Below are 22,634 nucleotides of genomic sequence, written 5' to 3'. Positions count from 1 at the left end.
CATGGAAGAAGAAAAAGGAAAAGGTGGAGGAACTATCAACATCGAACTCTATAGACTCCAACCAATAGATAATAATTAAGAATTAGGGTCCTACAGTCATTTTGAAATGTTTCTTATTCGTTAAATAAAAAGATGCAAAAAAACGTTTGAATTAATATGAAAGGTAAAAAAAGAAAAAAAATACTCTTCAATTCACAGAATATCATAGCTACGAAAATAAAGCATCCTAATTAAGCTTGAACATTTGTTCCTCTTGTATGTATTAATATATATCTTCATTGGACGTCTTTTTCCATCAAATTCAAGAAAAAATAAGTGAATTACTTAGATATATTTTTTATTTTGATGTGTATAGCTATATTTAGATAGGTCAAAATACATGTATCTCGAGATTCATGAGGTTAAAATTAGGTGTAATTTATTCTAGATATATTGTGTTCAAGTGAATTCGCATGTATCTGGATATATAACAAATTAAATTTCGCTCACCTCTCTCCATTTCGCTCGCCACTCTCCAATGAATTTGATATCCCAGATACATGTGAGTTATAATAGATACATACATATATATGTATGATGTACCTAGTGTAGTATGATTTAATTTGCATGTATCTGGGATACCTAACATATGTGGTTCACCTCTCTTCTCATCTCGCTAGTCTATCACCCTATATTACCGTATCTGATAGCAAAAGTACATATCTCTAAGTGTATGTTCATCAATATATGACGAAAAACTTTTAATTAGTGGTAAAATATACAATATATTGAAAATATAGATAATATTAATATATTTTCAAAAAAAAAAATCCTTGACAAATCGATTTTCAAGATTTTAGTACAACCAGCAAATAAGGGAAAATAGGATAAAGAATTGCTTGAAAATATTTTTTAATTATATAATGCAATCCCTTGAATTTTCATGGACATACTCAAAATATTAAACAGTAATATATGTTTTTAATTCTATGACACAATACACAAAGAAATAAAATATGTTTTATAGGGAAAAAGGTCAATCAAGCTCTTAAATTATGTGAAAAAAATAATGGTCCAATAATTTTGATTTAAATTCTACACTTATTATAAAAGTAACTTATAGAAGTGCTCGATTAAACTTCTAATGGAATAAGTGAGTGGTAAATTATTATTGCAATCACTAATTACCAAAGGTGTTGATATAGTAGAAGGTAGGGATTTAGAAAAAGTTTAATAATTTTGGTTTAAATTTTACATTTATCTTATAAAATTGATATAATACATAAATATGCTCTTTAACTTGGTTTTAAATCATATTTATACACTTCAACTTTGGATGTGCGCAAGTAGACACTTAAACTTGTATAAAGTTGAACAAACAAACACACGTCTTACATGTCATCCTACATGACATTTTTTGTCCTGCGTGGTGTCCTGTGTGTATTGTGTCATGTAGGACTCATGTGGTTATTTATTTAAAAGTTGATTAGTTAAAGTGTCTGTCTGTGCATTATGAAATGTTGGAGGTCAAAGTTAAAATTTGAAGTCAAGTTTAGGATCCAATATATGTGTTATGTCTATAAAATTATTAATTTATAATTGAATTCTTTGCTTATTATTACGTATTTAATACATTTGCATGACACATGCAATATATTTTAGTTCCATCTCACTTTTAACAAAAAAAAAGATCTTCTTTTAATTTTCATCGTTACAATTTACATGTTTTTATTATTGAAACATAGGATATGATTTGATTTCTGTTAGCCATGAAAAAAAAAAGTGGATCTACTATCAACATCGAATTCAATAGGTTTAAAACAAAAAAGATAATTATTAAGTAATTGTCCCTGCAATCACTTACATATGTTTGACAGTTTATCATTATACATTTGCACCGACAACTTTTTCTATATATTCAAGACTCAAATTTTAATATCTTTAATTAAAAATAAAAAAATATTTATCACTTTACGATAATTTTGAATTTCTTTTTTGTTATTTCTTCTCATTCCGCGTGAAATCAATTTATGAAATTGATAGTAAATTTTCCAAGAATGTAAATTAGATTTTAAGAAGAAATTAAAGACAATCAATCAATTATCTTTGCCAGTAATTAAATAAACAGATTATTTATCAACGTCTTTCCATGTAATCACATAATTATATTTAACCGCGTTAGAATTAATGGATGTAGTTCCATGGTTCATAATTAAATATATTTCAAGTTCTAAGTCATAAGAAAAAATTAAAAGTAGAATGATAATTGATAAGCATGTATCCACCTTAAAAGACATAGTATGTGCCACAAATTTAAATATAGCAATTTTCTATATCATATGATTAAAAAAAAAATAATTGCATCGCAGATAAATTTGTCCAAGTATGCGTTCACACAATTACGTGTTGACCTTTTTTTCTTTTATGTGCTCTTTTGTCAATTTTTCTTATAAATTTTCGTCATTCCATCAATCATATTTTAATTTGAAGCTTTCAATTTTTTAATTCTTAGGGAAAATACCCAAGTACCCCTCAATCTATGCCAGAAATTCCAGAGACACACTTATACTATACTAAGGTCCTATTACCCCTGCACTTATTTTATATGTAATTTTGTGCCCCTTTTTAGCATACGTGGCACTAGTTCAAAAAAAAAGTCAACCGTCGTTGGGCCCACAAGATAGTGCCACGTAAGCTAAAAAGGGGTAAAAAATTATTAATAAAATAAGTTCAAGGGGGTAATAGAACCTTAGTATAGTATAAGTGTGTCTCTGAGATTTTGGGCATAGGTTGAGGGGGTACTTGGGCATTATCCCTAGCTAATTCTTATAATAAAATCCATTATATTTGAAATTAAGGATTCAAAAATTTAACAAGTATCTTTTTCTTTAAAAAAATAAATGTAGTACTATTTCACATGTATACAAGTTAATTATACTCCATATTAAAAATATTGTGTTTGATTGAATTCGATTCTTATATATTTACTTTCGTCACTGAGAATAATTTGAAGCACGAAGTCCTGACTATGTATTCATATAAGGAAAAAAGAATTGATCACATCTAATTTATCATACGAAACCTCAAAATTTTATATATATAGCAAAAAGAATATATTTATAACAACTTAAACTCAAACTCGTAACCTCGTTATCACATATAATATTAATTCTTTATCTTTGTGTGAAAACTACTTGTAAAAAGCATTTTTAATGAATTTTGAAAAACTTTGAAGGACAAAGTGTGGACCGGAATGCTTGTTGGCGTGCATCAATTTTTTCTTTTTCTTTTTTTATCTTTTCACTATTAATAGCTTTAATAATATACCTAAGTCGAAATGAATTAAACATTTTTATGATTTCACGTAAAAGGTCCAAATTTTAATCATAGAAAAAAAATAATTCGAGTGATCCATTATATTGTTAGATTTCAATGATGAATGGGAAGTTGCTTTAGAAAAAGCTGCTTCAACTTTCAATATAAGATTATGAGATTCCTTAAGATTCAAATAATTGAAATTTAGGCTATATAAAATTATTGTATTTTCTAATTTATTAACCTCAAAGTGGATTATAAACTGGATAAAATGTTATAGGGCATTATAGTAATAATCATAACAATTAAAAAAGATGAAAGAAAATAGTTAATTGTAATATTTATTTTTATTTAATTATGAATATAGTAATTTGATGTTAACTAAACCAACCATATATGTGTGGTACATAAAACTTAATGTTTATGGTAGACCACAAATGACCAAAAACAAGAAAAGGAGGTTATTATCAATTCTAAAAATAAACAATTGCTAAGGACTTTAACCACGTAAAAAAACCAAACAAGATGAAAATGTGCAGTAAACCTAATATTATTCTTTATTATCAAGATGGATTTTGGAAAAAATGGCTACATTATCATGCTTATCCTCAATTTATTTGGAATAATCATATCAATTCCAATAATAATTATCCCATTCATAACAGTTAACAAATTTTGTCGTGAAACATCAATGTCCATGTTTTTAATTGCTGGAATTATGATATTAACATGGTCATTGGTAGGTTTAGCCAGTTCAATATGTTGTTGGAAAATTGGTTTTAGAGAATTTGTTTATATGAGGTCACAAGTTTTTATATTATTTATAGTAGTTCTTTTGGGGACAATGGCATGGTGGCAATCAAGAACAGATTCACGTATGTATACATATTATGATTGGCAAACTTTCAAGAATTGTATGGTCAAGAAACAAATTTGTCAAAGAAATTTAGGACATGGATGGGATAGATTTTCTCCATTTGCTTCTACTACCCTTCAGGTATATATATACACGATTTTTTTTTTCTATTCTGATATTCATCGTAGAATGAAGAAAGTTCTTGACTATAAATGCTTTTATTAGTCGATAAATGTATTTAACATGAATTGAATTAATTGGATAAGTGAATTATGAATATGAAATGATTTGGACAAGAAAAAAAGATATACATAATCAATCATCATTTGATAGTCATATAAGAAAAGGAATTTGGGTGGATAGTATTAAATTTGAATTGATTAAAATAAGATTAAATAAATAAATAGATGAGTCATAAATCTACTCACTTAAACTTCGCATAGCCAATGTGGGTTGTGTCAAAAGTCTAAGATCCATTATGATTCCCCCTCCTCTCTTTTTTTAGACATGATTCTCAATTTTTCAAATTAATATAGTACTAATTAAAGTTCTTTCAAATTGATTTCTCAAAAAAAAAAAATCAATCTCAAAAATGTAATTTTATTTGCTTGCATTTAGGTTTAGATCTTGACTCATTTTAACCTGATATTTGAATGAATAATTTTCAATTCGACCTTTTCAATCAAATTAATAACCTAGTTAAAACTCAACTTATTAAAATTTGAACGGATTAAGCTGATAAATAAATTACTCCACTTCATTTGCCACCTCTAATTGCAACATGCACCTAAATAATATAGTTGTGCACCATTTCATTCAACTATGTGTATATTATTTATCATTCAATCATCAATAACTTAACATAATAAATTTCTAGATCGATTTTTTTTAATTTCAGGACGCTTGTTGCAAGTATCCCAAGATATGTAACAGTAGTGATAACAATAAATCCAAAAACGAGAACACAAACTCGCAAGACCCTTTAATTTGGATGGATACAGGCGATGGTTTCCTGGTGACTAGCAATCAAAACAAGTCAACAGAAACTATTGAAGATTGTCATCAATGGAGTAGTGATCCCAACAAGCTTTGTTTCGAGTGCGATGTATGCAAAAAGGGCTATTTGTTTAAACAAGATCAAAATTGGGCTGCTGCATTGTCAATTTGTGTTATTAATAGTGTTGTGCTCCTTTCATTTTCTTGTTATTTTTATAGTAAGAATTTTGAGGAACCTGGTGGTGGGGAAAAATCAAATAGTAGCAAAGTTCATCCTAGTAGTGTATAGGAATATATGTATGTAACAACTTATAGAGATGTTACATAAGTGTATCATATGTATATTTAAGTTTAAATTTGTTGTTTCGTCTAGGGAAAATATGTAGTTAGAAGATATTGAAGCTTTGTAGGGGTTATATGTTGACACTTTGTAGTTTACTATAAAATTTATTTATATTGATAACGTATACTAATGTAGTGCAATTTAATCATCTCTCTCAAGAGTATTGACTCCCATATTAATTATTTGAAGCCCTATGTCATTATCTATATTTATGGTTCGATAGTCGATACGTTAGGTTTTCTCTTTGTTACAATAGGATGTGCTCGTGCCCTTGTATTTGAGGGGTTGGGTGGTCATTTCGTAATTATATCAATTTAGATATAGAAAAAATTCATAAAAAAGCTATAATAATAAACAAGAAATCATCGTAAGAAAACAAGAAATTAGCTACTCATAAATTTTCCTAGCTAAACAACAAAAATCACAGGTAATTTCATTGAGCGATAGATTAACATAAAATCTAATTAGCTAGGAGCTATTTAGCGACAGATTAGCTAGAGATTACGGATAAATTCTTTAGCTAATTACATGTTTTCCAAAATGATTAAATCGAAGAGAAAAAAAACACAATATTCATGAAAATAAGATGACTATGTTGAAGTGTTTTCCTTTTCTTCCTCAATTTTTATGCCCTTAACACCATCATCAATAACATTATTATTATCATCATCATTATCATCATCGTCAAATTCTTCGAGAAGAGATCCATTCCTTTGTAGCTCTTTGATTCTCTTGTATTCATCATAATGACCTCTTCTATGCTCTATGAAATTCCTTTTCCTCTCCGATTCGTCGGAATCTTCATCAGCATGATCCATAACAACAACGTCATTATCATTATTCTTACGAGGATCATCAGATCTACTTTTACTTGAACACGATGCCATGTCATCATCCACTTCATCGCTACGATTGTTATATTCCTCAAAATTATCATTATCATCAATTTTAGGGCGATGATATGGTGTCTTTGGCTCGGTGATCTTCATTCTCACCGGTTTATTCGCTTCAATTTCCTCCAATTTTTCTTCATCCCATATAACGCCCATCTTAGCGTACAAATACAAATGAATCTAAATAGAACAAAACGAATATAAATGATTTATGTAATCAAATATATTATCGACTACCTAGTTTAATGTATTGTTTGGGAATATATCCCAATTGATTCTCAAATCGAAGAAAGAAAATGAGGAATGATGAGTTAAAAATTGTATATATTAATAAGAGAAGAATAGGAGAAATGTTCAAACAAGTTGAAATTTCATAGAGTAATAAATTTGCTACTAATATAAATTGTTTGGACATAAACATGACACGTACCCATAATTTCATAGTTGTTAGGAAAAATATTAAAAAATTCACGGGATTGGGATAAAGTCTTCATTTGCATATATTATCACTATACCTACTCTATGTTAATAATTGGTTTCTGTATTTCCTTTTTTTCATGTGACACCTTTAATGGAAATTAATATATATAGATATATATATATATTGTTATATGAGATGTTGAAGTAGAAGAGTCATGTTTATCATGGATTAGATGTCTCATGTCTAGTAGATATTAAATGAGCTAAAATATATCGGTCAAGTCGTGAGTCTTGGCTTCGTTTCTCTTTTCTAAAGAGATATTTTATAATCAATGGTGAAATCAGAAATTTTATTTGATATACCTCGGACAAAAAGAGTAGCAAGCTTTACGCGACATCATACTATTGCTCTAAAATGGAATATTTACTCTATGAATCGTAAGCTGAGTTTAATATTAGTACTCTAACGTCTGGCCCTCAAAAATTTCTCGATTATTAAAAAAAAAAAGTTATGATAAGCACCAGATAAAGTAAGTTCTATGGTGGCTACACAATCCTTCCAAATAAATAAACAAGCAAGTTGTACACTACTGTTTATTGCAGCTACATACCTTGCTATCTACAAAAACTTCCACTACAAAAAAAAGAAGAGAACTTTCTGACTTAACAAAACAAGTAGTTTTTACTTTAACTGATGAAGGGACATTAGCATATCCCTAAAGAACCAAACTTACTTATACTCTCTGCAAACGGGACATTATCATAGCGATGGGCTGTCTTGAGTTACTGTTCAACAACAGTCACTTGTTCAAACTCGATAAGAGACAGATTACTGTCTTCCTTGACAGAGAAACTAGCAGGTTCGGTAACTTCAATACGTCCCCACCTGTCCACTGCAAGCCTCATTGATCCCTTGAACATATCTATTTTTGCATTGCGCAGAATTACAGTAGCACCTTCTTTCATCATGTCGACTGAAAGAGAAAGTACTCGAGTTAACAGAAGGATAAGATAATGAGAACAGCCTGATATCTGATAGAAGCATGTTCAAGAAAGATTCAAGATGCATGAAAGCCTCATTTCTTCATAATCAATCACCAAAATAATTCAAAATACCCGATTTGCCAAAATGAAGAGAGTACATGAATACTAATCACCAAAATGACGAAGTTTATGAATCCTAATCACGGCCATCACATAAAGGTTACAGCTCACAAAAAATAAAAGAGATTGCAGATTTGGCCAAGCAAATCAGTAAAGCTGAATCTGAAACCAGCGTAAAGACAGATATGTCTGGCTAAATATCTGATTTCACGATTCTCCTTTCTTGAAATAGTTAATATGATGCTTGCATGTAGCAGAAAAAATAGGAAATCTGTTTCTTGTGAGAAGACAGGGCTCAGGTTTACTGAACTCTGAAAGACATAGGATGAACACAAGTTTGGCTTAAATTGCACTGCTAACTGTACAGAAGAAACTAGGTGAATGATATTTGCATGCAGTTACAATTGATACAATTCTACATCCCAGTAAAGACGTGTAGCATAATACCAATAAGTGAATAATATCTTACACACAATCACCTGCAAAATTATGTATGCCTAATTGAAGGTGTGCCTTTCATTCAGTGTAGCCTAAAGCAAAAAAGCGCAAAAAAAACTCTAAGATCCGTTGGGGGCATTAAGAGCAAATAAAGTGTGGGCTTTAATGAAAAAAGGCGGAAAGGCAGAAGAATGACATGTTGAATGCCAACTGACTGCCTCTATTCATTCACATCCCACTCAGTAAAACTCTCAACGCAATAGTGCAAAATGAGCTTTTTTAGATCATAAAAGGAATGTAGGTAGTGAGGTTGAACAAATAAGTGAAGTATGTCTCAATTACTTAAAGCCTCACAACAAGTTTGGAAGTTAAATCAGTCCAAAAAAGAATCAAACTTCATTGTTCTTCCTTTTCCCCCTTCAACAGCATTAACACATCAAGCTCACAGATTAATGTAAGATCAAGACCACCAAAACACATACTAAGAGTCTAAGATCACCAAAACACATACCATCAGCCCCTTGGTCAGTCAATTATCATTAAAGATGCAGTCTTTACTGCCATTATACCCTTGTAATACAGACTAATCTCAAACTATAATCGCAGCAAATTAGAATGACTCCACGATATCACCACAATATCAACTCCCTTTCTCAGTTGATTAACGTTAAATATACAGTCTTTACTACCATTATACCCTTATAACCCTTTTTAAAAAAATTGGGGGTAGTTACAGGGAAAAGGGGGAGGGAATTACAAGATGGGGAATCAAGTCCCCACAAGGAAAAATTTCAGGCAATCAACCAATTGAGTTACTAAGATTCTCATACCCCGTGTTGCTCGGACTCTCTAAAAATATTGCCACGACCACGTCGGATCCTTCAAAAGAGCACTACTTTTGGAGTATCCGACACACATTTTTTGAAGTGTCCAAGCAACATATGCTATACCCTTATAACCACGATTAATCTAAAAATCCATCTAGTCAACCAACTGAGCTACTAGGATTCCCCTAAACCCTTATAATCAATATTAATCCCAAAACAGATATCACAGCAAGTTAGAATGGATACAAGAAATACACACCACTGTGAGCCCCTTGAAAATGTTACTACTACAAATCCGGATTCTCTCTTTTTATGGATAGATACTGAATGCTAAATTGAAACCAAAGACAATACCTTGATCATTTCTAGCAGTGAAAATGATCATCCCTGTCTCATCACCAACCAAGCATTCAGCCAATCGCATCTGACGGCCTTGATTTCCCCTTGGCACTACCATCTTTGTATTAACCACCTTCACAGTAAGATTTAGCCCAGTAGCCGTTGGCCTAAGCTGATCAACCTTAGTGAAAACTGGTTGTTGCTTCTTTGGTTCACCCATTTTTTATTTTAAACCTAACAAAATCCAAAAAGATCAAATCTTTACACATACCCAAATCAATAAATTGAAAAATAAACTCAAACACATTCATAAACCACAACAAATCTTTGATCAATACACCACCATAGAAAGCTACAGACTAACAGAAAACATAAAAATTCTTGAATTTAATATATTGAATAGTAATAATTTTGAAGATTTAGTTTTTGATTTACCTGAATTGAAGAGAAAAATTGAGATCTGAGTATTCTTCTGGAGATTCAGATTGGAAGTAGGAAAACAGAATGGGGCTTTGGTTTTGACGAGAGAACTAAATATCATTTTCCACCCCATGAAATTATTAAAAGTTGTAATATGCCCCCCTAAAGAAATTAATTGTTACTTCGTTTGAAAAGAGCTTGTAGCTTCTTCTTCTTCTTTTTTTTAATAGATAAGATGATATATTATAATTTAATTATAGACGAAAATAAATGTAACTGGTCGAGCATGGCTCCTTTTAGTAATGTTTGGGGTCGTGTATTTAGGATAAAATTTTAGTGTCTCTGACTTTTGATCTCTCTCAGACTCTCACTACCGGTAAGACCTTCGATTTTATTTATATAAAAAATAATAATTTGATTTGATTGATTCCATTAAAAGAATAGAATCATTGACACTTGTAGGAGCCACCCTTAACTTGTGTGAATATCTTATTCATTATCATTTTATAAATAAAAAATACAACACAAGTGTTGTGGGGTAAGTTCACGTACTTGCTAATTTAGGAATTAGGATTAGGTAAATATAGTCTATCATTTATTTTTGCTCCATGAGTCTTAACTCAAACCATTTCCCAATTTTCTTTAAAGAGATGGCTCAAAAAATACAAAACAAAGGGACCTACTATTACCAAATTCATTTTCAATTAGTATAATAGATAGAATATGATAAAGAGTACCCATGATTATTTGTCTATATCACAAGTTAGGAATAATCACTTATTTAAATTATTTAAAAAAAGATAAGAGTACAACTAAGCAAATAGCAAGCTATACATATTGAAATTCTTGCAACAATCAACGTGAATTGTCAATTTCATGTGCTTTTCATAATATAATAATTGTATAATAACATCTTTATAGCCATGGTTTATCTTAGTCAACGTGTCTTATCTCAAAACTATTTCCAGTTTTTTGGGAATTCTTATAAAAGACTAATCCTCCACCTAGCTAAGAGTTGTCACATTTTATCTCAAGTTCTAAAAGATAAAGGGTAGACCTTCTTTTTCTTCCTTTTGTTTTTGGGAGTTGAGAGTCGTTTTCATCAATAATAGAGGAGGGTGAAGACATCAAAAAAATGTTCGAATCTTGTTTATCGAAATATTATATTATATTTTTAATTAGAGAAAACACTTTTATTATAATAACTATGTTTCACTCTCAAATTATGATAACTATTCTATTCAAATAAGAGATGGAGCTTAATTAGATCAAATACGAATTAGGTATTCAGTTAAATTGTTCAGTAACTACGATTCAGATTCTATATTTATTTTTTAAAAATCTGCAAAATATAGACAAATGATTAGCTTAAAACCTTAGAAATCATAAAGTCATAAATTTCAAATTTTGATTCGACGGACCAGCGAAAATGCTTGTGTGTAGTTTATTTTATTATTGTAAGTAAGTGGTGAAGCCACAAACCCTTTGGTCAGAATTTGATAAGTAGGATTGACCAATGCTGAGTAAGATGATGAAAATGTGGCCCAAAAATGGTTCTATAAGTTTGCTATCTCTAACTTTTAAAATAAATGGTGTGCCAAACGTAGAAGTTATCCAAAGCTCTACTCTCTTTCATTCTTTATTTTTGTCTCTATTCTTATCCTTTTTTGTGGTTTTCATTTGATGGACAACTTTTATTTTTTGTGGTTTACTCTTATCACTTTTGCCTTATTGGCTTTGTTTTTAATGATAATTTTGCTATTATAAGGGCAAATATAACATTTCTCTACTCCTTGATGATACTTCTCAAGTCTTGAATTCTACATATAAGGTACACTTTCTCTTTTTTATATGTACTAAAAGAACATCAAATTTTGAATAATCTGATTACTTAAAAGATATCTATGCATGTATCACTTTTATATCTTGAATAATCATGTCATGTCATTTAGCTTTCATATTCAGATAGTAATTCATATTCTTAGGCAAAGGCAAAGTAGTTGCATATACTAATGGAATCCTAGGAGTTTTAGATCAAACAAATTTGTTATCTTTTTTGGTGTGTGGAGTATAATGTGGGGTATTGCATATTATTATTATTATTATTATTATTATTATATATTATGTATGATATTGTTAACCAACGTATATGATAAGTGGCTGAATTATATTCCAGGAATATTATTGAGGATTAATTCTTAGTAATTATGGCTGGAAAATTAAGGAAATGCATGCTAATGTGTTGTTCAAGAAAGTCTTTCAATCAGGTTAGTTCTATATATTTAATTGTCTTTATTTTGAGTCAAATGAAGATGGTAAATGTATAATAACACCCTTATAGTTCCGATAATAATATACGTAATGTAATCTCACGGGTAGGTGCATCTACCTTGTGAGGTTAAAATTTCTGAAAGCAACTATTTGAGAATTTACGAGTAATACTAAAATACTATAAAGGTAAATTCATAAAATAAACCTCCCTCTCTGCCACAAAATATTCTAGGTTTATTTTTGCTTTTGAGATTCAAAAAATTCACGTTAAATGATTTATAGTATAAGCGAAAAATATACAATAAATCGAGGTTGAAAGGATAATGTAGAATGAGTGTTAAGACAAGAAGGGCTATTCGAATGGTAAGCACTCCTCATTTCCAATCCGAAGGTGGTGAGTTACGTGCAAAATTCAAAACCCAAAAATGACTACTTTTATTAGTTATAGAAATTGAAAAGTGACTATGTGTGATTTTTTAGTGAATTATTTTTCGACTCTTAATTTTCTTTTGTCAAGTCTTTCTCATTTGGGCCCTCTTATCATAATGTTCATAGTTTGGATACTAGCCACATTGTTCGATTCTATCTATTCACCATATAATGAAGGTCAATAATGAGGAAAAAAAAAACTTGCAAATTTTAGATTGAATTATGATATAAATTATAAAATAAGATTTATACCTTTTGGATATTTTCGTTTTAATTCTTCATTTTGTTGAAATTTTCCTGCGTAAAAGACTTCAAAATTTAATAACAAAAAACCAAGGGAAAATAGGTGTATACGTACTTTTACACGTTATAGTTTTCCATCAGAATAGTTATAGACAATGTAAAAACATATATATTTTATGTATAACTACTGTATATTTTTATATATAATACAGGTTAGCGACCGTAAAACGGCCTTTTTTTAAAGTTGTTACTTCAATCCAATCAACAAGCCCAAACTTCTTTAATGGACCACATTTTTTATCATTTTAAATGCAACTTTTATAGGTCCAATGGCCCAACAAGCCCAAAACATAAAAGTTTGTTAGATGGCTCCAACCCAAACCCCCCACCCACCACCTTTTTTTTTTTAAAGGAAATTTCACTTAATAATTTTAAATAAGTGATTTTAAACTTTTATCATAAAATATCAAATTCAAAAGTAGTATTCATTTTTGAAAAAAAAATTGTCAAATTTAATATTATGTTCTCGTGGTCCTAGAGTAAAAGTTTAAGATAACTTAGGCCTCATTTGTTTGCATTTAATGTGTTCTGAATCTTAATTATTCAGATTAAGGCCATTAAGTGCATTTAATTTATAAGATTGTTTTTGTAATTATATTTTTTTTCGGGAGCAAGGATTGTCCACTTAAATGGTAGTTGTGTTAAGTCATTATGAAAATTAAATTCATAATACTGCAATATAAAAAATAGTATCTCTTCAAATTTATGTGAAAGCGTTTGATAATCATAAAAAGAAATACAGATTTATTCAACTTGTGATTAAAAAATATCATCCAATTATAAAATTATATCATTAAAATTAAAAATTATTTTAAATTCACAAACATATAAGATCATTTCAGGGGTTTCTAACCAAAAAAAAAAGTTAGGGCTGGAAAATTCAAGCCAAACCTATATGATTCATTTAACTTGTTCAAATTTAAATATATGGACATTATTGTAAACGAATTAAATTTTGGTATAATTCATCTTAATTCATTATAAAAGTTAGCACAAAGTCAGTTCATATTCAATTCTTGTGCTATCCAACACTACCGGAAGTGTTAAATGACCAAAGAATTTGGCCAGAAAATTTTAAAAAATTATAATATTTTTTAATTTGAAAATAAATTCTTTTTTTTTTTTACTTTTTCGTCTGTATTAAAGTTAAAAGAGCAAAAATATTTAAAAAGATAAAATAAATCTCATTCTCATCAAATTCTGACCAAATTTTCTGACCTAAAAGATTTTTTCGATAATTTAATTCGATCACAAACCAATAAATAAGGGTGTCACGTCACAAACCATTTGTGGTGATGAAAGTTATATAAAATGGTAAGGTTGAAAATTTAGAAAATGGCCTTTTCGACTTTCTTAAGAGCATTTTCTTATAGTTCTCTTCAACCTTTCCAATTTCAAAAGAATATTTTGGGATATTGAATGCTTTTGTTTTGGAATTTAGTCATATATACATTGATAGGATAAGGATTACGTACAAAGTTATTAGTCTTTCTGTTTCAAAATAATTCCATATTTGGATACAAACAAATAGTAACTAACTAAATTTTCATCATTTTTCTAAGAGAAGTCATTAAATTTGCATTTGAATTTTTTGAATTGGTTATACTTTATCTATTATTTTCTTTACAAAAAAAAAAAGTGAGTGAATTTTTATTCTTATTGACTTGTCACAAAAGTTTTTCAATATGTGTACTTGGTTTTCTTTTTATTTTAATAATGATGAAAAGATTAAATTGTCCTCAGAAGTATGTAAAACAATTTAGATTTGTTAATAAAATTCGTCGTCAAGATTAAAATATTAAGTTCATTGATTTTTTTCTTTTAATATTTTGGTGTGAATTTCTAATATAGTTACTGACAATTAATGAAAATAGTGATTGATGGAGTTACTATGAAAGTGAAAATTCAAGTTGATGGTGTAGTTGACCATTATTTGTGTGCCATTTAGGTTGATTAAGAAAGGAAAAATGTATAAGTATCGATTTAACTTATGTTCGAAATTTCAGAAACACATTTATACTATACGAATGTCCTATACTCCTTTGAACTTATTTTAAATAATTTTTTACCCCTTTTTAGAGGGTTATAATTCTCACATAGATAAAAAAAAAGTTCTTATAAAAAAATAATATAATGGAAAGCTAGCTTTAGTTGTTTGTGAATAAGAAAAAAAATTAATCCCTTTGTTTAATATTAATATTCGTTTACTATTGACTTTATATATTTATTTTAATATTATCTTTTTATTTTTGATTTGACATACATATCAAGAAAATTACAATAACATAATAAATTTAATATTTTATTATTATTAATTAATATCTCAAAATAATTTAACGAACAATTATTATTAAATGAAATGAGTAGTTGATCTCAATAACAAGAAAGATAGAATCCCAAAATTTGGATCATTTCCCAAAATTGAAGAATAAATTTAACTATTTTCTCAAACATCGATAAAACTTAGCCTTAATTATCATTGAAGAATGGTCAAATATTGGTTGTGATTGGTCTCATATTGTTTTTTTTTTTCTTCATATTTTATTCATTCAAACTTTATTTGTGAGATGGTTATGATAGTAAATTCATCTTTAATAAGTCGAAAAAGATGAATCAATTTAGAAATAATGGACTTTTTCCAATAAAATCGGATCTTGAAATTAAAAGAGTTTATTTATAATGTGAAGAAGAAAAGTTCATTTTATTATTTAATTAAATGTATAGGATGTAATGAGTAACACTAAATTATTTAAAAACATAAAAAATTAATGAAATGTTGAGTCCAAAAGCCAAAAATAGAATGTGGTGGCACTCCATGGTTGACTTAGCCACCGGCAAGCCAGGAAGGCCACATTACACGTACTACCCCTTCACCTAAAACCTTATAATAAATTAATATTTAATAATCATAATCCTATTTTTGACTTAGTTATATATATAATTAGAAGACAAAGTAGGATTCTATTATGTCCACTAAACTATTGTGCCTTCGTGCCCCCTGATCGGGTTAACACTATTTGAAGTCGTTTGATGTGAAATATAAATTAGAATATCTAATCGAAGGTATTAAATCATAGTAACTGAGAATTGAGCGAATCTTAAAACTCAATTAAATTTAAGCATTTTCCACACCTTTGAGATAGCGGTAGGACAAACGAAAAATATTAGATAGGAAACATATTTTTAAATTGTTTGAACTTATATTGAAAGTGAGTAATATCACCAATGAGGCCGTTACAATAATACAATTTTTATACTCTATGTAATCAACAATAATTGTTCAGTATTGACTTGAATACCTCTTAAGAAATAATAAATAATAGGGATAACATTTATATTATCCTTTGAACTTATTAAATTAAATGTTTTGAAAAAACGTGTTAGATAATAAATAATACTTAATAACAAGGATGAAATTGGCACAAATTGTTGAACAATTATTTTCAATATAATGGATTTAAAAATTTTGTTTTATCTTTGATGAAATGATTCATAAAAACACAAATATTTATGATTTAATTTAGATCACAAATTTGGAAAGTGTTTCTTTCCTTTTTATACTTGGTGTACAGTGAAAGTCAAAGTCATCACATCCTCAGTTTCATTTTAGGAGTTTAATTAATTTTTAAAGTTAAATTAAATTATATTAATTTAATATTTTAATATAAAAATTTAAACATTTAAAAATTATATTAATATGACTCAAAATATATTTTAATCAAAATCCATATAATTTGACAAAAAATAAGAAGTGTGATATTAATTTATAAATTGTAATAATTGAAAATGAAAAACTATTTTAATTGATTAACATAGCAAGTGAAATCAATGGCCCATTCCTCCATAACAAATGGGTGACGTTCCATCCATTAAGGCGTTGAATATTCATAAAATTAAAATTTCAATATAATTAAAGAAAATTTTTTCCAAATTTCAATTTAGATATATAAAATATTTATCCATACCCAAATCTCTTTTCTATAAATACTCCTTGTAATAGTCCTTCACAACACAAAGAACGTGAGTTTATTTACTCTTTTTTAAGCGTTTTATTCATCCTCCTCTTTCTCCCTTAGCTTCATCATCAACGAAAATGACTTTATTTTCTACCAGTCGAGAGGTATATTCAAAATCTCATAAATCATTTGTTTTCTTCGTAATTTCACCTCTTTATTCTGATTCAATACTCTCCAATTCAAATTGAATTTCACTCAATTTTCGCATATACGATCGTTGAATTATCAAAACAAGTTAATCACGATCGTTTTATTTTTTTTTTTGACTTGCAGGTTACGAAAATGGCGGAAGATTCATACGAAGACGCCATTGCAGGACTGAAAAAGCTTCTCAGGTATAGAAAGCAGACTTTTCCATTTTTTGTCCTTTTCCATCAGGACTTTCTGTATCTTTCATAACGTAATTACTGTGATGAATTCTGTCCTGATCCGTAATTTCACGGTTTCCGATAAAAACGGAAAGTGATTTCATCCTCCAATCCTCTAACTGTTTGTCTGTCTACATTACACTGGGTCCCACACGGAGTGAGTAATTTAATATTTGTTTTTTTTTAATTATTGTTTTTTTGTGGTTGGTAGTGAAAAGAATGAGCTGGAAGATACAGCTGCGGCGAAGATAAGGCAGTTGACGGCGGAGCTGGAAGGCGCCGACGGGAAAAAGTCCGACCCGGACGAGAAGATCCGATCCGGATTCGCTCATTTCAAGGCGGAGAAATATGAGTAAGTTAAAATTAGGAAATTGTACTTTACCGTAAATAAATTCTGTCCTATAAAAGTTACGTCCGAACCTTTGTGGCATCAAATATTGCATCATACTCGAATATGCTGCCAGTTTTTTTTTTCAAAAAAAAATTAAATTAAAAATATTATAATAAATTTAATTATTTCTAAACAAATAATAAATGAAGAAGTTAAATCGATATTTAAAAAGAAATCGAGAGGATATTGAGTTTGACTTTATTCAAAATTAATTATATATTTTCCATTATTGAATGTGAAAAGTTGACTCCCACCGTGTGAAAATATTACTCAATTGAATTGTTAATAGTGATTAGATATTACTTGGTACTCTCCTTAAATTTATTTTTATTTGTCACTTAAATCTAAAATATAAAAAATAAAATGGTGGGTCACTTAATTATCCTGTAGATATGTCTCTCTTTCAGAGCTTTCATTAATGTTGATAGAATTTATGTCATTTTATAATAGTAGTACAAGAAGGTATTAATGATTTTATTCTAACTTCACTTTTAAGGTTTAAACTATTCTAACAAGGTCATATTGTACTTTGGAAAAGAAAATTATATGTAATTTAATAACTAATGATATTAAACACATGTCTTAGTATTAGTACATATTAAAAGTCATTAATTTATAAACAAATAAAAATAAACAATATCAGATATCAGAAAACATCTTGATAGTTCTAAAAATGAAATGAAAGCTATGGAAAATAATTATTTGATATGAGTGATTGCCAAGTGTTCAACTTGTGTCTAGAAAATAGTGGAATCTTGATCATTGAAGGTCTACCCTTGTATTATATGCCCACTATATTTCTTGTATAAAATTATGGTCCTACATTGATGAGGAAAAGACTTTCAAATTAATGGAGTATAATATGGCACGTCTTGGACTACATAAAAGGTTAGCTAAAAAGATTTGTGAGAACAAGTTGTTTTCGATAGAGAATTTTAAGTTTATTTCCAACTAATGCTTGAAAGTAAAAGCATATTTAAAAATTCACTAAGAAAATTTAAGAATCCTACACTTAAATGATTAGAGGAATGATATATCACCTAATTCTCTTATTCGTGGGGTTAATTATTTATCTAGTCTAAAAGCTAAGGAATATTAATAATTTGAAAAGCTTCTTTGCATAGTTTTAGTAAATATTTACGCCAAAAATAATTATGTTAAACATCTTTAAATTCTTAACCTTGATTTTTGTACTTTTATTTTATAGGAAAAATCCGGAGTTGTTTGGACAACTTGCCAAAGGTCAAAGCCCTAAGGTAAATCATAATATTCGTTCATTTTTATTTATCGATTTTAAATTTTACATATTTTTCAAGAAATAGTAATAATTAACATGAATATTTATTCACAATTTAAAATATTATATAACAATTTAAATAAAAGTGAACATAGTTAATCATGGCCTTGGTTTGTTAATCTAGTTATTTCCTATGATCAAAAGCTTATAGAAAAAATTATCCTTTAACGATGATTTCTCACCTTATAAAGAATTATATATATATATTATTTTTTGTCTTTTTCCTCCAATCAAAGCTCTCAAGAATAATAATTATTCTCTCCTGCATATATACTCTTAGGCGTTATTCCCTATTATATCCCAAACTATTATAATGTAAATCAACATCATACTTGCCGTCCAAAATGTGAATTTTGTTCCTAAATATTGAACTTAGTTATTTTTTTTTGGGAATGCAAAACAATGGTAATGACGTTTAAGGCACGTTAATGAGTACTTATGTATAATTTGTGATTAAATTACGTGCAGTTCTTGGTTTTTGCTTGCTCTGATTCTCGAGTTTGCCCATCACACATCCTCAATTTCCAACCAGGAGAAGCTTTTGTTGTCCGTAACATCGCCAATATGGTCCCACCTTACGATCAGGTAAATTACTGATGATCTGCTTACATGACGTTTTTTTCGAGTTAAAAAGTCTAAAAAGACAAATAGTGTACCATGCTGGAGACTTAATGAACAAGAATTAAAAAAAAATTGAAAAGAAAAGAAAGTAAAAGATCAAAATAATGATGTGGATATTTATGGCATAAAGTTTAGATTAATATTCTTAGTTGAATTGCAGATACTTTAACCCATATTTATTATTTATCCTCTACTTTTTCCACGTTATTCTTAATTTAAACTCTAATTTTGTTGTTAACTATACATTACAGACAAAATATTCTGGAGTGGGTGCAGCAGTCGAATATGCAGTTGTCCACTTGAAGGTCAGTCATTTTTATGACAATTTGAAATTTATTTTTATATCTCTACTTAATTAATATTTTAATTAATAATTAATAAAGGTAGCTCATTTTATCCTAATTAATTATGAGGTCAAGAACAAAGTACATGTCTTTTAGCCTGTTATTTTATGGTCCAATATTGGTCCAAAGATACCTAATTTAATTAAAGATATTCCTTTCTTACTTAACTTCTCCTCATATTTATATAAAAAATTGAAAATGTCAACTTGTTATGACATTGACCTTTTTATAATTATCTAAAATTAAGAAAGAAAAATTTGACATTTTTTAAATTGCCGAGCCTAATTTACCATCTCCTCAGTTTTGCTCAATAATATTTATATTAATCATTACTTCGAACACGAGTCATTCTATCTTTTGATTTAGCAGAACGATGATCACGTTTAATCGAGGATATTGTAATACCCTAAACTTCTCCTAATTTAGAAACATTTTCAAACTTTCTAAATATTATTTTGTGTAACTTTTCAGAGACAATATTTCTATTAACTTCAGTCCAACAGGATCTACTTGTCTGATTTGGTCTGTACCTCAAATTGCACCCCATGTGCATGTTAGAAACCAAAAACATGTAAATTAGATTAGCTCAAGACTTCAGCCTTAAGTATAGGGATTAGTACAAATCATTTAAAATTTTGATAATCTTTAATTTAATTGCCCATACTTGTCCTTTTTCCTATATATTTGGAGTTGTAAATGAAGCAAATGCAAATCAAAATACACATTTTAGTTACTTCATTAGTTCTTAACTTAACTTAAGCCTTAAGAAAGTAGGGATTAGTAAAATCATTTTTTTTTAAAAAATAATTACCTGTATTTTCCCTTTTTTCTCCTATTTATTTGGAGTTGTGAATTTAAAAATGAATAAAATTTGTACAATTATAGGTGGAGAATATTTTGGTGATTGGGCACAGCTGTTGTGGAGGTATTAAAGGACTTATGTCTATTCCTGATGATGGGTCCACTAAAAGGTTGGGTTTTTATTAATTTTTAATTAATTAAACAACTATATAATGATTGATAATGAAAGTGGACTTATCAATAAGTGAATAGTCACCCTTATAAAGTTGTTGATAAATAAAAGATGATCAGTCCACTTGACTTTTTTTTTATAAAAAAAATCTACTCATCAATCTTTTTTTTTACTTTATTTGTTTATAAATTGTACTCTCTTTTGTCCCTTTTATCTGTCATGTAGTTCTTATACACATACTTAAAAAAAAAAGAGAGAAGATTTTTCTCCATTTATGTGATATTTTTTATCTTTTCAAATGTTAAATTTGATTAATTTAATTTTTTTTGTTAAAATCTGTATATTCAAAAGCTATATAAAAGTATTATGATCGATTAAGTTTTATGTAATATGAATATCGAAAAATGAAATTATATTTAAAGGTCTTCTTATACTTTGAGTACATTAAAAATGCAGTGATTTCATTGAGGAATGGGTGAAAATCTGCTCAACAGCCAAGGCAAAGGTAAAGGCAGAATTCTGTGATTTGGATCACAGTGAACAATGCACCAAATTGGAGAAGGTAATTACTTAATTAATTCATGTGATACAATTTTTTTTCTATAGATATTTGTCGCAAGAAAATAATAAATATTTTTCTATATTCAAAAAGTAATTTAACTTTAATTTTCTCATTTTACTCTCACTGAAAAGCTGGTCCAAACCAGTTCTTGGGTGACATTTCACTTTACAACTTTAACTTTTTTCTAAAAAAAAATGCACGTTCAGACACAACTTTACAAAACTTATAGATTTGCGAGTTTCAAAAACATCTCTTAAACTTTGTGTTCAGTCAAAATGCGAAAAAACATAAATGTGATGTTACTTATTTTTTTGGTATATGATGTTGAGCAGGAAGCTGTGAATGTATCACTAGGGAACTTATTGACATATCCATTTGTGAGAGAAGCTGTGGTGAAGAAAAACATTGCACTAAAAGGTGGACACTATGATTTTGAGAATGGATCCTTTGAGCTTTGGAATATTGACTTCAAACTTACTCCTTCTGTTGCACTCTAAATATGTTGCAAAATTTTCATATAACCAATTGTAATTGTGTTTCAAGTTTTTCTTCTTCTTTACTTGATTTGCATTTTGATGTAAATGTATTACTGAACAACAGTGTGGTGTGTCATCACATAAATAATGTTAAAATGGCTGTTTTCAGCTTTTAGCTTAATGTAATCTACTTGTGTTTTTTTTTCACAACCTTCCTTTTTTGATGAGCCAAATATCTTACTCATACTTGTTTGATTCTACTTTCAAAAGTGAAGGCACCTGATTCCTTTAATCAGCATAGACCTATTAGTTTTAAATATTTAGAATAATAAAGAAAACACAATCTTCAACAAAACAGAAACAATGAAAAGAAGAAAATCGAGTTCGTTGAATGAAAAGTTAAACATGTTCTTTGTCTTGGTCTCAACTGATATCTATGTCCTTCAACTTTAGAGTGCACAAGTAAAAACTTCAACTTGTATAAAACTGAACAAGTAGACACACATCCTATGTGGCATGATACATATATGACGTCACATAGGACACAACTTGGCTACACAAGACGCCACCTAGAACACATATGTCTACTTGTTCAACTTTAAAGAAGTTAAAATGCTTATTGGTGCACACCTAAAGCTGGATGACATAGTTGC

The 22,634-nt window shown here is 28.7% G+C and overlaps 3 protein-coding genes across 4 annotated transcripts; 1 reads left to right on the top strand and 2 right to left on the bottom strand.

The window, feature by feature from the left end:
* Positions 1 to 6,079: 6,079 nt before the first annotated feature.
* LOC101248483 (protein phosphatase inhibitor 2-like) lies at positions 6,080 to 6,538 on the bottom strand. Its single transcript, XM_004239301.4, has one exon. It carries the CDS (start codon positions 6,536 to 6,538, stop codon positions 6,080 to 6,082), a length of 459 nt encoding a protein of 152 aa, XP_004239349.1.
* Positions 6,539 to 7,273: 735 nt separating this feature from the next.
* LOC101251472 (uncharacterized protein At4g28440) lies at positions 7,274 to 10,408 on the bottom strand. The gene is made up of 3 exons (XM_004238618.5): positions 9,946 to 10,408; positions 9,526 to 9,744; positions 7,274 to 7,776 (listed from the first exon to the last, which is right to left on the bottom strand). Exons 2-3 carry the CDS (start codon positions 9,728 to 9,730, stop codon positions 7,586 to 7,588), a joined length of 396 nt encoding a protein of 131 aa, XP_004238666.1. The 5' UTR covers positions 9,731 to 9,744; positions 9,946 to 10,408; the 3' UTR covers positions 7,274 to 7,585.
* Positions 10,409 to 11,726: 1,318 nt separating this feature from the next.
* On the top strand, positions 11,727 to 22,167 carry LOC543802 (carbonic anhydrase 2). 2 transcript variants are annotated; one of them, NM_001310063.1, is made up of 10 exons: positions 11,727 to 11,761; positions 12,107 to 12,197; positions 17,223 to 17,284; positions 17,529 to 17,669; positions 18,916 to 18,964; positions 19,474 to 19,590; positions 19,878 to 19,931; positions 20,856 to 20,941; positions 21,400 to 21,505; positions 21,838 to 22,162. In NM_001310063.1, exons 2-10 carry the CDS (start codon positions 12,138 to 12,140, stop codon positions 22,000 to 22,002), a joined length of 840 nt encoding a protein of 279 aa, NP_001296992.1. In that variant the 5' UTR covers positions 11,727 to 11,761; positions 12,107 to 12,137; the 3' UTR covers positions 22,003 to 22,162. The 2 variants fall into 2 exon arrangements, with proteins under 2 accessions (NP_001296992.1, NP_001296993.1); NM_001310064.1 differs by lacking the exons at positions 11,727 to 11,761; positions 12,107 to 12,197 and adding an exon at positions 16,768 to 17,053 and having other exon boundaries at positions 21,838 to 22,167.
* The last annotated feature ends 467 nt before the right edge of the window (positions 22,168 to 22,634 follow it).

The sequence above is a fragment of the Solanum lycopersicum genome, chromosome 5 (genome assembly GCF_036512215.1).
Source record: "Solanum lycopersicum chromosome 5, SLM_r2.1".
Lineage (NCBI taxonomy): Eukaryota > Viridiplantae > Streptophyta > Magnoliopsida > Solanales > Solanaceae > Solanum > Solanum lycopersicum.
Note: the sequence above shows the minus strand (reverse complement) of the source record. Positions and strands in the feature narration are given on the sequence as shown.